Raw genomic sequence first — 12,924 nt, forward strand, 5'->3', positions numbered from 1 at the left:
TTGCCTGAATGATTTGCAAGGCACGTTCTCAAGCTGGCTGAGCTAGCAAGGCTCAGAGGAGCTACCAACCACTATCAGCACTGCAGCAACCAGCCCCAGCTCTCTGCCAACTGCAATTGCAAAATGAGCAACACTGGTCTGCTCTCCTGGTTCACATTACTGGAGATAGCACAGCAGCCAGCTCCTGCAGCGCTGCAGGCAAGCAGCATTACCTGCTATCACCCGTGCGATCCATGCACGCAATCAGACAGCAGGAACAGCTTGTGTCCCTGGGCATCTCTGTGTCCTTAATGTATGGGTACAGTGGCAGTTTAGCTCAAGCAACTGAACGTGCCTGTTTGTCCTTTTGGGTGCACATAGTCCCAAACAGCGCTGCCCCACCTCTGAGCTCTGAGAGTCTTCCCCGCCATCCAGGACACCCTGGCCAGCCCTTGTGGGCCCTTCCTCCATCCCCTCTGCTCCTACCTTTCTTCTGATGCTTGTAAATTTCCAGCTGCCTCTGCTGCTGCAGTCGCAGGGTGTTGATGATGGCAACAGTTAAGCGCAGAGCCTCCCGGGGATAGCCATGGGAGCGCAGGGCATCCACCCGAGCGCAGGCTGTCGGGACGTGTTCTGCAAGGCAAAGGCAGACACAGGGCGGGCTGAGCCAAGGGAGAGCAGAAACCCAGGGGATGATGGGGAAGAAAACCTGACAGCACCAGGCTTCAGGGCATCTTCTACTCGACTCCCCCATGCCCCAGCTGCACGCCTGTATGTCCTCACTCTCCCACTGCACCTGGCTGGGATGCCTACTGGCAATACTCATGGGACTTCTTCCCACATTCAGCCTGCAGCAGTCCCTAAATCCTGACCCCTACAAACCTTGCAGTGGCAGAATGCGTTCAGCTCTGTGCTGGAGACACTGGCAGATTTGGGATGACATTCTGAACTGCTTCTGTGACAGCTGCATGGAGTGAGCTCCACAGAGACCTCATCTCTTCCACAGCCCTCCTACCTGGTGTTTTATTATTAGGAACAGTTGCGTGAAACCCCCAAGACTCAAAGTTGCTTAGAAATTCATCTGCTCCTGCTGCTCATTGCTCACCTGAAATCACAAGCAACTGTGGAGAGGATTATGACCGAGTGAGAAATTAGCAGGAGCAGATGACACGACATGCCGCATAACAAGCGGCAAAAATCCCATTTCCTTGCAGAATGTCCTACCAAGGGGAAAAAAAAACAACCAAAAAAGGCAAGCACAGAAGATCTAAAATTATGGCAGAAGGATCATTTCTATTCCTGGAAGAGATCAGAGAGCTTTGGAAATGCAGACAGCCACCTCCACAAATGAGGTTTCCACATCCCAGAGGTCACTAGCAAGGAACATGAGGAAGAGCTTTAAGAACAAACACATCTATGAGCGAGCTTCTTGTTGCTCACTCCTTTTGTTTGCTAAGTGGATGAAACACTCAGCTTCTCATTGAATTAATTATGCAAGCTGCTGACAAACCTCACTCCTGTCCCAGCTCAAGGCCCCTGAAGGGACACAAAGGATGCAAAGCCAAAATCAAGGTGACTTCATCAACCAGCTGTGCCAAAAGGCTCACCAGAGTCTGTGCCATGGCAATGGAGATGTGTCCATTATATCAGCACCAGCCCCATGCCACCACCTACAGCTGCTATGGGAAATCCATCCCAGGGTACCAATGTCCTCTCCTGTTCTACCCATGCCAGCAAAGGAGAGAGCAGTGGTGGGCTCTGGCCTTTCAATATCTGCACATTCCGCTCCCTTGCTGTGGGGATGAGGCATCTACACTCCCAGAAATGCAAGGACTCACATCTATTCTGGGGTCAACCTGAGTGGTGACAGTCACCAGGACCCCATATACCTCCTGTCTCACCTGCTCTCATCCCAGGACACTTAATTACTGAGGTTTTAAAGTTTAGATTATCGAGGTATTTTCAATTTACAACACTGAACCTCGCAAGGATGTAGGGTAGCAAAACTCCTTTGATGCTTCAGGTGGCTCTTCTCCATGACCCAACCAACCCACCCGTGCAGGCCACGCTGGAGCTGCTGTTTGGATGCTTACCCAGCCACAGCGGCTGCCCCTGGGAGTTGAAGAGCAGACTCTCCCCCTCCCGCTGGTAGGCAGGGGACACATAGAAGTCACTGCTGATGATGCGCTGCAGGTGGCTGTCCTGCCAGTGCAGGTCACAGCCCTCGATGGCACGGGTGAACACGGTCCGTCTGGGCCTGGCCAGAGAGTCTGCAAAGAGAAAAACTGTCAGAGCCCTGGGGCAGCAGTGGGACCCTCCTGCACCTTATGGAACCATGCAATCATTAAGGTTGGAAGGAAAAAGAGGGCATCCATTGTCTTGAACCTCACTGCTTCCCTGCAGCGACGGCTGTGCTCCTTCACACAGCTGCTCTGCAACCAAAATGCCATTTTCAAAGCTATTGAATGCTTGTATGCAACCCAAAACAACAAAGCTCGTTACGTATTAATGCATTAATGATGCATGCTGTGTATTAATGGAGAAAAAAAACACAAAACCAAAACAGCCAGCTTGCTAGACCTATGCCCATCCATGTGGCCCCTCTCTACACAGAGGTTTGCCCATACAACAGGGCTGAGGCTTGCAGCAAATCCAGCTGCTGCTCATTGCTCTCTGATGTATCCAGCAATTGCATGGTCTGGCTCTTCTAGCTGACATTTCTGCCGGGCTATTGTTCTCCTGTTGGGCTATTGTTTCTCGCAGACAGCGGGAGCAGGTAGCGCTCGCTTTCCGTCTGGGAGCTGTAGGGCAGGAGGAGGTTTTCACCCCATCCAGACAGAGCAGCCGGGCGCTTTGTTGGGCTGTCTGCAGCCCTCCTGCTATCGCCCAGCCACGCTGGAACAGGAGGGCAAAAAGCAGCCGTGCGTTGCAAAACAGGGAGACTCGATCGCGCCGCAACGCAGAACGTGAGGTCCTGCAGATCGACGCGTTGGGGAGGGGAAAACAAAGGGCTCTGCTCAGCGCCGAGCCAGGAGGTTGGGTAAACACGCTTTGGAAGCGATGGCAACAAGCAATTAGCCTGAATGCTGCAGGCACCCCGAGGTGGATAGAAATTAAACAGGTGTTTGTGCGTACAGCACCGACCCTCCGCCAGGTTGAGTTGGGCAGGAAGGATTTCGGCAATCAGCCGTTGCCTGACAGTAATAAAGGAGGCTGGCAGTAATTCAGCGCACTATTTGCATACCCATAACCACCAGCCCTGGGATACCTCCCAGCTCTGTTTTCATCCCAGGCACTTTGGAAACACCGTGCGCACGACCCAGAACGTGACCTGTCCCAAAGAGCAGCAGGGCTGGGAGCACAGGGCAGCCCTGGCCACGCAGACCTGGAGTGAGGCCAGCTGTAAGGCGAGCTGCTCCCAGCCTGCCATGTGCACATGGGATGCCCGGTGTGAGGCCGGGGACAGCAGCGTGATGCAGTTTGCTCTGTGGCGACATGTAACACACCCACAGCCAGTTCTCATGCAGCAGATGGAGGCACTGCGAGAGTAGTGAGTTTCAATTAATGTCTATCTTGGGCCAAAGGAAGGAGGTCTGCTCCACTTCGCTCCTCGCTTTCATGGAATCTGAGTCCATTAAAGTTGGAAAAGAGCACCTAGTCCAACTGCCAGCCCATTGCCACCATGTCCCTCAGTGCTACTTTCACCTTTTAGCACAGGCTTCTGAGTTCAGCTCTGCACCAATTCAGGCAGTACCAGTAACCAGGAAAACCCAGGGTGCCAATCTGCTCAGGGCTGACACCAGGACCAGAACCAGGAGCCATGTGTGTGCCCTCAAACCAGCCTCAGAATGGAGCCCAGCTGACGGCCCCATGGCTCCCCAGAGCCCTGTGTTGTGCTGGGATTTGCTTTGGGCAGGGGGTGGGATTTTTCAAAGCGTTCATCACGGTCCAACTGTCCCCAGGGTGAGATTCCCATTGACGTCAGTGGGAGCAGCTCTGAGCCAGCACTCGGTGCCTGCTCAGCCCATGTGCCAGCACCCAGCAGCACACCGAGCTGGGTCTGTATGAGCACAGCACCGAGCACGAGCCATCCTCCCCATCCAAGCAGCACCACGCAGAACCTCGAACACAAACCCAACCCTCTCAAACCAAACAATTCCTTCCTTTACATAAACGCATGTTTTATGGCATAATCCCGAACTCACCTTGGCTGTGGCTGGAGCTCTGCGTGAGCGCGTTGGTGATGTTGGGAAGCTCGTTGCCATAATTGCCATCTTCAAGGGGACACACATCCATCTCACCCCACTTGCGCAGCTGCCGGAGCCAGGAGGATTTCTCTTCCAGCTTGCAGTGAGGGTTCAGCACAACACACACCCAGAGCGCCCCTAAAGAAAGCCAAGAGGTGAGAAATGTGCTGTGGTCCCCAGCACTGCCCGGCCGCTGCCTTCCCACCGCCTGCAATGTTTCCTCAGCATCCATAAACTCATGGCAGCACAATGCACAGACCCAGGAGGGGGATTTAGACAGCTTTCAAATAAAAGTAAAACTCCTCTGTAATGAAGCTAAATTATAATCTCATGAGATGGGGGACAGTGGGGAGGAGGGAAGAGGAGACCGGCTGTGTATGAATTTGTGAGTGCTTCTGTCTGCCAGGACAAATCTACTGTTTGAACTACACATCAAAGCGTGCTTAAAAACATCCTGGCAAGCTGCAGAGTCTGTATCTCCAAAGACTAACCTGATTTTGATCCTACCCACGTTCCCAGCGCTTTAAAGCCCGCTCAGAATGCTATTTCATCTGCCATTGTTCTTCGGGCCATTTGCATTCAACAATTTATAAAGGAGATTTGGTGTATTTTCTTCCTTTCTCTCTCTTTTTTTTCCTCTCTTTTTTTTTTTTTTTTTTTTTTAATCCCCAACAGCCCCCAGACCGCAGTAGAGGAACCCAGAGCTCAGCGTGATGCCTGGCAGCCAGAGCCCTCCTTGGCACCAGCAGAGGTGCCCACTGGCAGATCCACCACAGCACCACCAGGCTTTGGCCGTGGCAATGCCTTGCCCTCTGCTCTGGGCCATGCAGAGCTCTGGGCTACATGAGCAGTGGTACAACATCCCAGACAGTTGTCTCTCAGCCTGTTTCTCAGCCTGAGGAGGCGGTGAGGTTTGGTGATGGGGCTTGGTGACCCAGCTCTGCCATAGCCAAGAATACAATGCACCCGCTGAGTTCTGGCTCCAGTTGCTCCACTAAGATCCTATAGGGATCCTCATGTCTTCACAGGCTATTCTTGCCAACCCTCCAAGGCATCCTTTAGCTGCCAAAATAGCGTTCCCCCAGGCTCTCCTGTAGAAGGGAAGATGGGGTGGGGACACACCAGGGAGAGGGATTCACACCTGTCTCAGGGGGGAAACGCTGAGGTAGCAGTCTGGGAAATGGAAAAGTTGGGTTTTTGGAGCCCTTTGGCCAAATGACAGCATGACTGACTCCTGTCCCGAGCCGATATGCTGAGCTGGGTCAGACTTTGTGTCTGCTCACATGCTGCAGAAACCTTCATCTGAACTTTCCGACAGCAGAAGGTTAAGTGGGGAACAAAACGGCAGATCGCGATTAAGCTAAGCCTCTGAACAAAAATGCTTTTCGATTGCAGGGCTGGGTGGAAAGGGGGGGTCACAGGAGCCTTCCCACCCCAGCGTCCCCACTGCTGGCCCCAGGGAGGGCAGGCACTCGGATCCTGTGCTGAAGTTTCCAAACCATCAAAGAAATTCTCCTGTTTCCCACAGGGTCGCTCCCCGGCCTAATCTCCTGAAATTCCCCACTGTAAACAAGTGGCTGAGATAAATAAACCCGTCTCCAGGCAGATTAAGGTCAGGCTGCACTTCAGCTGGTTTTTCGTCTATTTTTTGTAATTAGGCTTTAATCGTAAGTACTAATGCGCCAGGGCAAATACTCCCACGCCGCACAGCTCCCTACCCAGCGGGTCTTTCCCTCGGCTCCCCAGCAGACGGGGCAATCGATGCTCAGTTGGCATCACATGCACATGGCAAATGATGCCTTTTCTTTCTTTCTTTCTTTCTTTCTTTCTTTCTTTCTTTTTTTTTTTAAAACTCTGAAATCCTGCAAAATCCTTTACATTTTACCCAGTATAAATCCACAATCTTCTTTAGGGCTGATCTTCCAATCCCACACAAGTTGGTGATGCAGGCTTTGTTAAAATCAGCCATTTGTTATTAAATGCTTGCCCAAAATATAGTCTGGGGCTGGACGCAGCATCTGGCGTAGGTTATCTCCCCTCCTGCCCTCTCCATTTGATAACATTCAGCAGTGCTGGTGCCACTTTGGCATCCCTGACACGGAGTTGATCACTTGTCCCTGAGCACCATGCCGACACCATCTCAATCATCTGTAGTGCTGGGCAAAGTGCTGCATCCAGGCCTGCCTAGACACCCATATAACCACGTTTCACAGATGTGTTTGCTTTCCTCCATGTGGAAATTCTGGCGTGGTGGATTTGGCCACCTCTCTAGGATTCTTGAGTATCCAACCATTCCAAATCCTGGAAATATCTTTCTGGCAAGCAGGCCGGGATCAGCTCTGCAGAGCTCGTGTGTTTATTTCCATCCAGGGAACCGCAGGCAGGAGCAAGGCATCCCTCCTTGCCCAGCCCTTCGTCTGCGCTGTTCTTGCAGTGTTGCCATGAGAAGGCTTCCAACCCCAGCCCACCGCGCAGACAGACTGTGCCAAGGACATTTTGAAAGCCAAAGCAGCCTGGCAGCCGACCGCCGGTTATCAACTATTTTACAGACAAGACCATATAGGGCAGTGTGATTTTAGGGAGGGAATTCTTGAGCTACATCAGAAAAACAATGGCTTCACCACATTGCTGCTCTGACAGCATGGCAACTGATGAACTCCAGAAGTTTCTGCTCCACTGACTGAGACCTCCTACCTGACTTCTTGTCTCCCATGGCAGGGACAGAAACATAAGGGAAACTGTAAGAACAGGGCAAATTTGGAGAGATACTCCACTGTCCATTCTCCCATGGTCTGTGGCTCAAGAACTTCTTGAAAGAGAAGTAGCGTCTATACTCAATAGCCCTTTATCTCTTTTTTTTTTTCCCTTCAATAATTTTCATCCTCCTCCAATCTTTCAGCCTCAGAGATTGCCATAGCATTCATTTCACCATGCCATAAAGCCAATTTTTATCAGACTGATAAGAAACACCTTCAGTCTGATTAAAAACACCTTCAGCTTGCCCTGTGCTCACCTCCTTGGAAACTTTGAGCCACTCCTGATTTTACACATGTAGTATACCTTCCCCAAGTCTCTCCTGCACACCAAAGCTTGTTAACGCACACAGGTCTTCACCATAAAGGTGTGACTCCAGACCATGGGCTACCCTCATTCTTCTAGCTCTATAACATCCCTTTGGTCCCAGCCCATGAGCTGGTCCAGCCCTTTACACAGCATCTCCCCACCACCAGGCAGCATAACAGCTCAGACTCACAGTGACTCCATGGCACAAGCCAAACTATTCACTCATACATCCAAGAAAGCCCGTAACTGTCAGGTCAACTCCACCACACTCCGGGCTCACGTCATCTAAATGTTTTATTCTAATGATATTACAGCATCAGCCAGCTCAGCTGGTGTCTAAGGTGCTTAGCTAGAATTATCCAGAGTTGTATTTCTCTTAAAGCCAGGCTCTGCACTCCCATCCTTCCCATTCACTCTGGAAACCATTTGGTAGCTAGGACAAAACTTACTCTTTCTGAAGCATAGAAACATGGGGGGTTTCTTCTGGCCCAAAGGCATTGCTATTTCCATGCCTTACTGCAGCACACGCTTCAGGATGCTGCAAACACGGGACAAGCCACCCTGCAAACACATCAACCCTGGCTCCTTTGCAGGAGAGGAGCTGGTTTGTTTAAGGTGCTGCAACGTGCAGTTTAGGCCTGATCCAGCTGTCCTACCAGTATGTGGCTTGGGAATTAGGGTGAGCTCAGGATGAGCTCCAAAATCTCAGAGAACAAGGTGTGTAGTCTCAGCAGCCCAACTCATCCCACTGCTGCTCCTGGTGGCCCTTACCCAGCTCATCCCAGAGCTGCCGACACTTCTCTGTTATGCCCGTGCCCTGCTGCCTCCAGAGGGAGAGCCGAGGGTCAGCCATGAACTGCTCCGTTATCAGTGTCAGCATCCTGGCCCCATTGGAGTCCCTCATGCGTAGCATCTCCCGGACCTGGAAAGGACAGAGAGAAGGCCCTTTGTGAGACAAATCATGGCCTCCTGGAGGTGCATAAGACAATCACAGAATATCCCAAGTTGGAAGCGACCCATAAGAATTGTCAACTCCTGCACGAGGTCACCTAGATGCCAACTCCTGGCTCCCTCGCTCTGGGTATCCAGAGCTAGATGGCCACAGTGGAGAGATGGGGGGAAAGCCCTGATTCATGAGGAACCACTGTGTGGGGGGCAGGAACCTGCCTGGAGGGAGAGTGGGACAGCCCAAGCCTGACCCAGAGCCTGGATTACAACTGCCAGCTCAGCGGCCAGGAGAGAAGGCACTGGAGCAGAGACTGTCAGCTGTGATGGGCACTGTGCCAGGGCTGCATGCTACGTGACACGCCATGCAGAGTGCAGCAGGAATGGGAGCAGGGCTAGCTCCTCCTCACCTTGGCGAACATGGAGTTGAGCTGTTTCCCCGAGCCGTAGTACCCTCCCTGAGATAGGAACAGCTTCACCTGTTCTCGGACCTGCTCTTCATCCAGGTGCCAGCAGTTCTCATCGTCGATGCTGGCCCCAGCAGTAGGGTCAGGAGCGCCTGGGGGACAGGGAAAGAGGAAAAAGAGACAACGAGGTTTGTAGCAGCAGAGCTAGCAATCATGGAGAGCAAGAAATGGCCTATCTCTTTTATCAGCTCAAGTGAGAGCAAATCAACCCTCCCACCAACAACATCAGGCTCTCCTCCCATGGTGGTGGCAGCAGCAGCAACCATTAAGAGGGATCTCAAGCACAGTGTTAATGCCTACCACCCTGCTCATCCCCCCTTATGAGTCTAAGGTAGCACCAAACAAGGTTTATACTTGCCCAGCTTTCGCCTCTAGTGAAAGACACACTGGGTGATGCTTGGGAAGACAACAATGAAGGCCATCCCTCTCCTGCTGCTATACCCCATGCTGAGGCACAGCAGCTGCTCAGCCCTGAGCCTTCTGCATCTCTTGGGATTGCCTGGGGTTCTCCTACTCCACATCGTGGATTTGTTTCAGCATCCGTAAAGCTGATCCTGTAAACCTTTCCTATCCCTAGGAGGCAATTTCACAGAAGTACTCTTGGATAACGGGTGCAGAGACCTCATCTCATGGAGAGCACAAAAAGAAAAAGCCCACAAGCATCTTAAAGAACTACATGGATCCTTCCTGAGCCTTCCTTGCCCCTTTCAATTCCCATTTTCCCAAGGGCTGTTCTACCTCCTAGTAACATCTTCAACTTCATAAGCACATGGGGCAGGCTGCAATATGGCTCCAGTAGGGGCCAGGAGCCCAGCCCTAAGTGCTACAAGGACGCTTCAGTGGGCCCCAGTTGGGGAGCAGCCATCTCTTCTTCCACCATTCCTTGCTGCTGCTGCTTTGGGTACACACACACAGCCCAGCACTGGCTGAGAGACGCAGAGCCAAGAGCCAAAGTGCAGCTCACGGAAAGCCAGCTCCAGACTGTCTGCTCAGTGAGGCAACTGTCTCTTCTTGGCTTACAAATGAGAGGACATCAACCGGAGGGGTTCTGCTCCTCCGGCAAAGGCTGAGAGTGCTCCTGACCCAAAAAGATAGAGCTATTTGTATTTAATGTCCTTTACAAAATTCCTTTAATTTCTGCTAATAATCGCTGCCTGAGAGCTGTTCCAGCAAGCCCTAGGCGCTGCCCGTACCGTGCTGGAGGGAGAGGATGCTGCTGCTGCTCCCTCTGCGGAATAACTTATAGTTGACAAAACAACGTAATTGGGGCAGGATCTGAAGCAGCAGAAAGGAAACCGCTTTCGCCCACAGCCCTGTGCTGGGAAGGAGGGAACCAGCTCTGCACGTGACCCACCCCTGCTCCCCGCTGTCATAAGGCAGCACAACAGCACATCTCAGCTTTTCTGCGCCTCTTCTTTCCCTCCCCCAAGTCTGTCCTTATCTCCGCTCCCCCTTGCAGATAAAGAGCAGACAAGCCAGTGATTATCCCATATCAGGAACCGATGACTAATCTGTCTGCCACGAATGCTTATCCGGCCCCCATCACCGGGGTTGCTGAGATGCTTGTGCTCTTAATATCCTCCTCCGAGCAGCCTGCCCGCTCCTCCCAGCTATCCAGATCAGCTAGGTCGCCTCACCAGCCTCCACAGGGTCATCTATCCGCAGCCGTAGGGTGAAGACACCTGGTGACCCATGCACAAATGCTCAGCTCGCTCCTCGTCAAGGGCACTGGGACAGCTCAATGCAGAGGCTCAGTGAGATGCACAAAGAGGCTGTGTTTCTGCAGGGTTCCCAGGCTAACCCCAGCGTTAGCATGCAGCGGAAAGCGCAGACGGCACGGAAAGAAGCGTGTAGCTAAATAAAATCTCCTCCTCCCACACAACACATTGAGCACTTCTCACGTTTGGGTTCTGACCACAGCTAAATTAGCAACACAGCTCTCGCCACTCCAAATAAAACCCACGTTTACTCGTAAATTTATTTTGCTCTCCCATAAAAGATTCATACGGAGGGTTGTAATATCAGATTCCCACACACGCCGCACAAACAGGCAGATAATGGGCTACCCAATTACACCGGGGAGCTGGATCAACATTTAAGAGCAAACAAGAGGATTTGCGTGGCGTTTAAATATTCATGGCAGGATTTGCCCACTTCCCATTGCCAACATTCGCACCGTGGTGGCGTCCCCATGGCATGCCATGACGTAGCTGATGAGCAATTCCATGTCTCTGCTCCAAACTAGCAGGGAACGGCATGTAACACAGCCCCCAGCCTGCGTAACACGTCTCTCATATAGCAGCATTCCTGCTCCAAAGAGCCTGTTTCGGATGCGCTTGATCTTTGTCCTGCGGGATTCAGATTTAAGGAAACACCAGCGTACATCCTGAATGGAAAGAGTGTTTCACAAGCCCGTTTGCACTGGCTGTAGAAACAGAGATAAAAACGCCATCAATCACGGCAGCTAGGACCTCTCCCTCATCGTGGGCTCAGCGCTTAACTATTTGGCATCCAAGAGAGACCCAGCCAGAGAGGATGCAAAGAGTGGGAAATAAGGGCTGGAAAAATCAATGGAGGAGAAAGCGGAATGAAGCCGGACATGGAAAATATAACACCTTGCTCAGAAATGAGCTGAGGAAGGTGAAGAAAAGCAAAGACCCTCCTGAAGTGGTGTGCGTTTCTGGGGCTGAAGAAGCACTCAGGATGCTTATGGCTCACACTGAGGTCTCCCAGGTCTGGGCAGAAGAGCAAAACACACCCCTCCATGGTCCTTGTGAGCTTCTGAACCATGGAGCAGTTCATAGAAGCCGTCTCATGATTGCACGTGGTGCTGCCAAAAGCCTCCAGGCTGCGTCTCCAGCATTTGGATAGAAACCAGGAGTGAAGGAAGAGCCACCCAGATCGGAGAGGGAGCAGGGGGAGGGGGAAGGATACGGACAAATAAACAAACAACAGAAACCTCTAAGAGAAAATAACCAGGCACCAGAAAGGAAATGAACTCTAACAAGGGGTAAAAATAGCGGCAAAGTGAAGGAGTGAGGAACCAAGCTCCACTGAGCCTCCCAAGCCTTCCGTTCCATTTTTAAGTGGAGGCAGATTGGATGGAGGCAGCCTGAAGAGGCAGAGACATCTGACAGCAATCGAGGGAGCAAAACCCCTCAGCTCCTGTGACCAAAGGAGTTGCCAGCAGCGGCACTGTGCCCATCACAGCTGTGGTCCCACTGTGGGCCATGGGGACGCGATGGCAGAGCTCTGCAGACTTCTAACATCTATCATTTCCATTGGAGCAAAGTCCTGAAGCTCCCCTGAAGATCCCAGCACCTCTGCAAGGCTGCCACACAGCTCGAAACCAAAGCCATTTCATTCTGGATTTTAACTCCTTGTTCTTTGGCCTTCCTCACTCTCCACCTGTGAGTGCACGACTATGACCAGGAGGACAGAGGCTGAATTAACCCAGGCTGGTAATAAGCTTTCACAGCACCGCCAGTAGGAGCAATGAAAATAGGCTTGAGAGCACAATGCTAACTGTGGGGGTCTGGCTGCCCCCAGGAAAGGCCAGAGCATTTTGCTGGTGTAATGACAGCCCTCAGCCTTGTGGCGAGCCAGAAAGCCACGCAGAAACAAGGGAGGAAGCAGCACTGAAAGCCTCTGCGGTCTCATTTCAAGCTGCCACTTCAGAGGCCGCGAGCGGAGGAGGGCGATACGTGAGACACGCGCTCTGAGTGCGCTGCCCTTTGCAGTGATCCGCCAGAGCAGTAACGTGACCTACTTCAGCATGCAGAGGTCAAGTGGGAAGCAGACAGCCAGGCACACCTAGGCTTGCTGCTCCGATTGAGCCCTGAGAGAACCAGTGAGCTTTGGCTGGGCTCCGAGGCTGCATCGTTACTGGATAGTTTGCATTTCCTTCTAGGAAAGCGGCCCAGGAGAGCAGCACATGCACGCACAATCCTGCAAGGAGCAAAGGTCTCACGCCCTAGTGCAAGCCTTGTGGGCGGTTGCATGCAGCTTCTGTGCTGCTCGGGCACTGCAGAAGGAGCAAAGAGCACTTCTGAACAGAGAGGGCAGCTCTATTTCTGAAGCAGACAATCACAATGCACAAGGGACATTCATAGAATCACTGAGGTTGGAAAGACCTCTCAGATCACCCAATCCAACCTCACCCCACCCACCATGCCCATTGACCACATCTCTCAGTGCCACATCTCCACGTTCCTTGAACACCT

General features: G+C 52.2%; 1 protein-coding gene across 2 annotated transcripts in view; it reads right to left on the minus strand.

The window, feature by feature from the left end:
- Positions 1-12,924, minus strand: part of ZSWIM5 (zinc finger SWIM-type containing 5) — an 81,378-nt gene that overhangs the window by 6,454 nt on the left and 62,000 nt on the right. For both annotated transcript variants that reach the window (XM_015870150.2, XM_015870152.1), the window contains exons 3-7: positions 8,645-8,793; positions 8,061-8,211; positions 4,185-4,364; positions 2,073-2,249; positions 466-612 (exon numbers count right to left, since the gene is read on the minus strand). In XM_015870150.2, the coding sequence (XP_015725636.2) occupies positions 466-612; positions 2,073-2,249; positions 4,185-4,364; positions 8,061-8,211; positions 8,645-8,793 (804 nt within the window). The remainder of the gene's footprint in view (positions 1-465; positions 613-2,072; positions 2,250-4,184; positions 4,365-8,060; positions 8,212-8,644; positions 8,794-12,924) is intronic.

This window comes from Coturnix japonica, chromosome 8, assembly GCF_001577835.2.
Source record: "Coturnix japonica isolate 7356 chromosome 8, Coturnix japonica 2.1, whole genome shotgun sequence".
Classification (NCBI taxonomy): domain Eukaryota; kingdom Metazoa; phylum Chordata; class Aves; order Galliformes; family Phasianidae; genus Coturnix; species Coturnix japonica.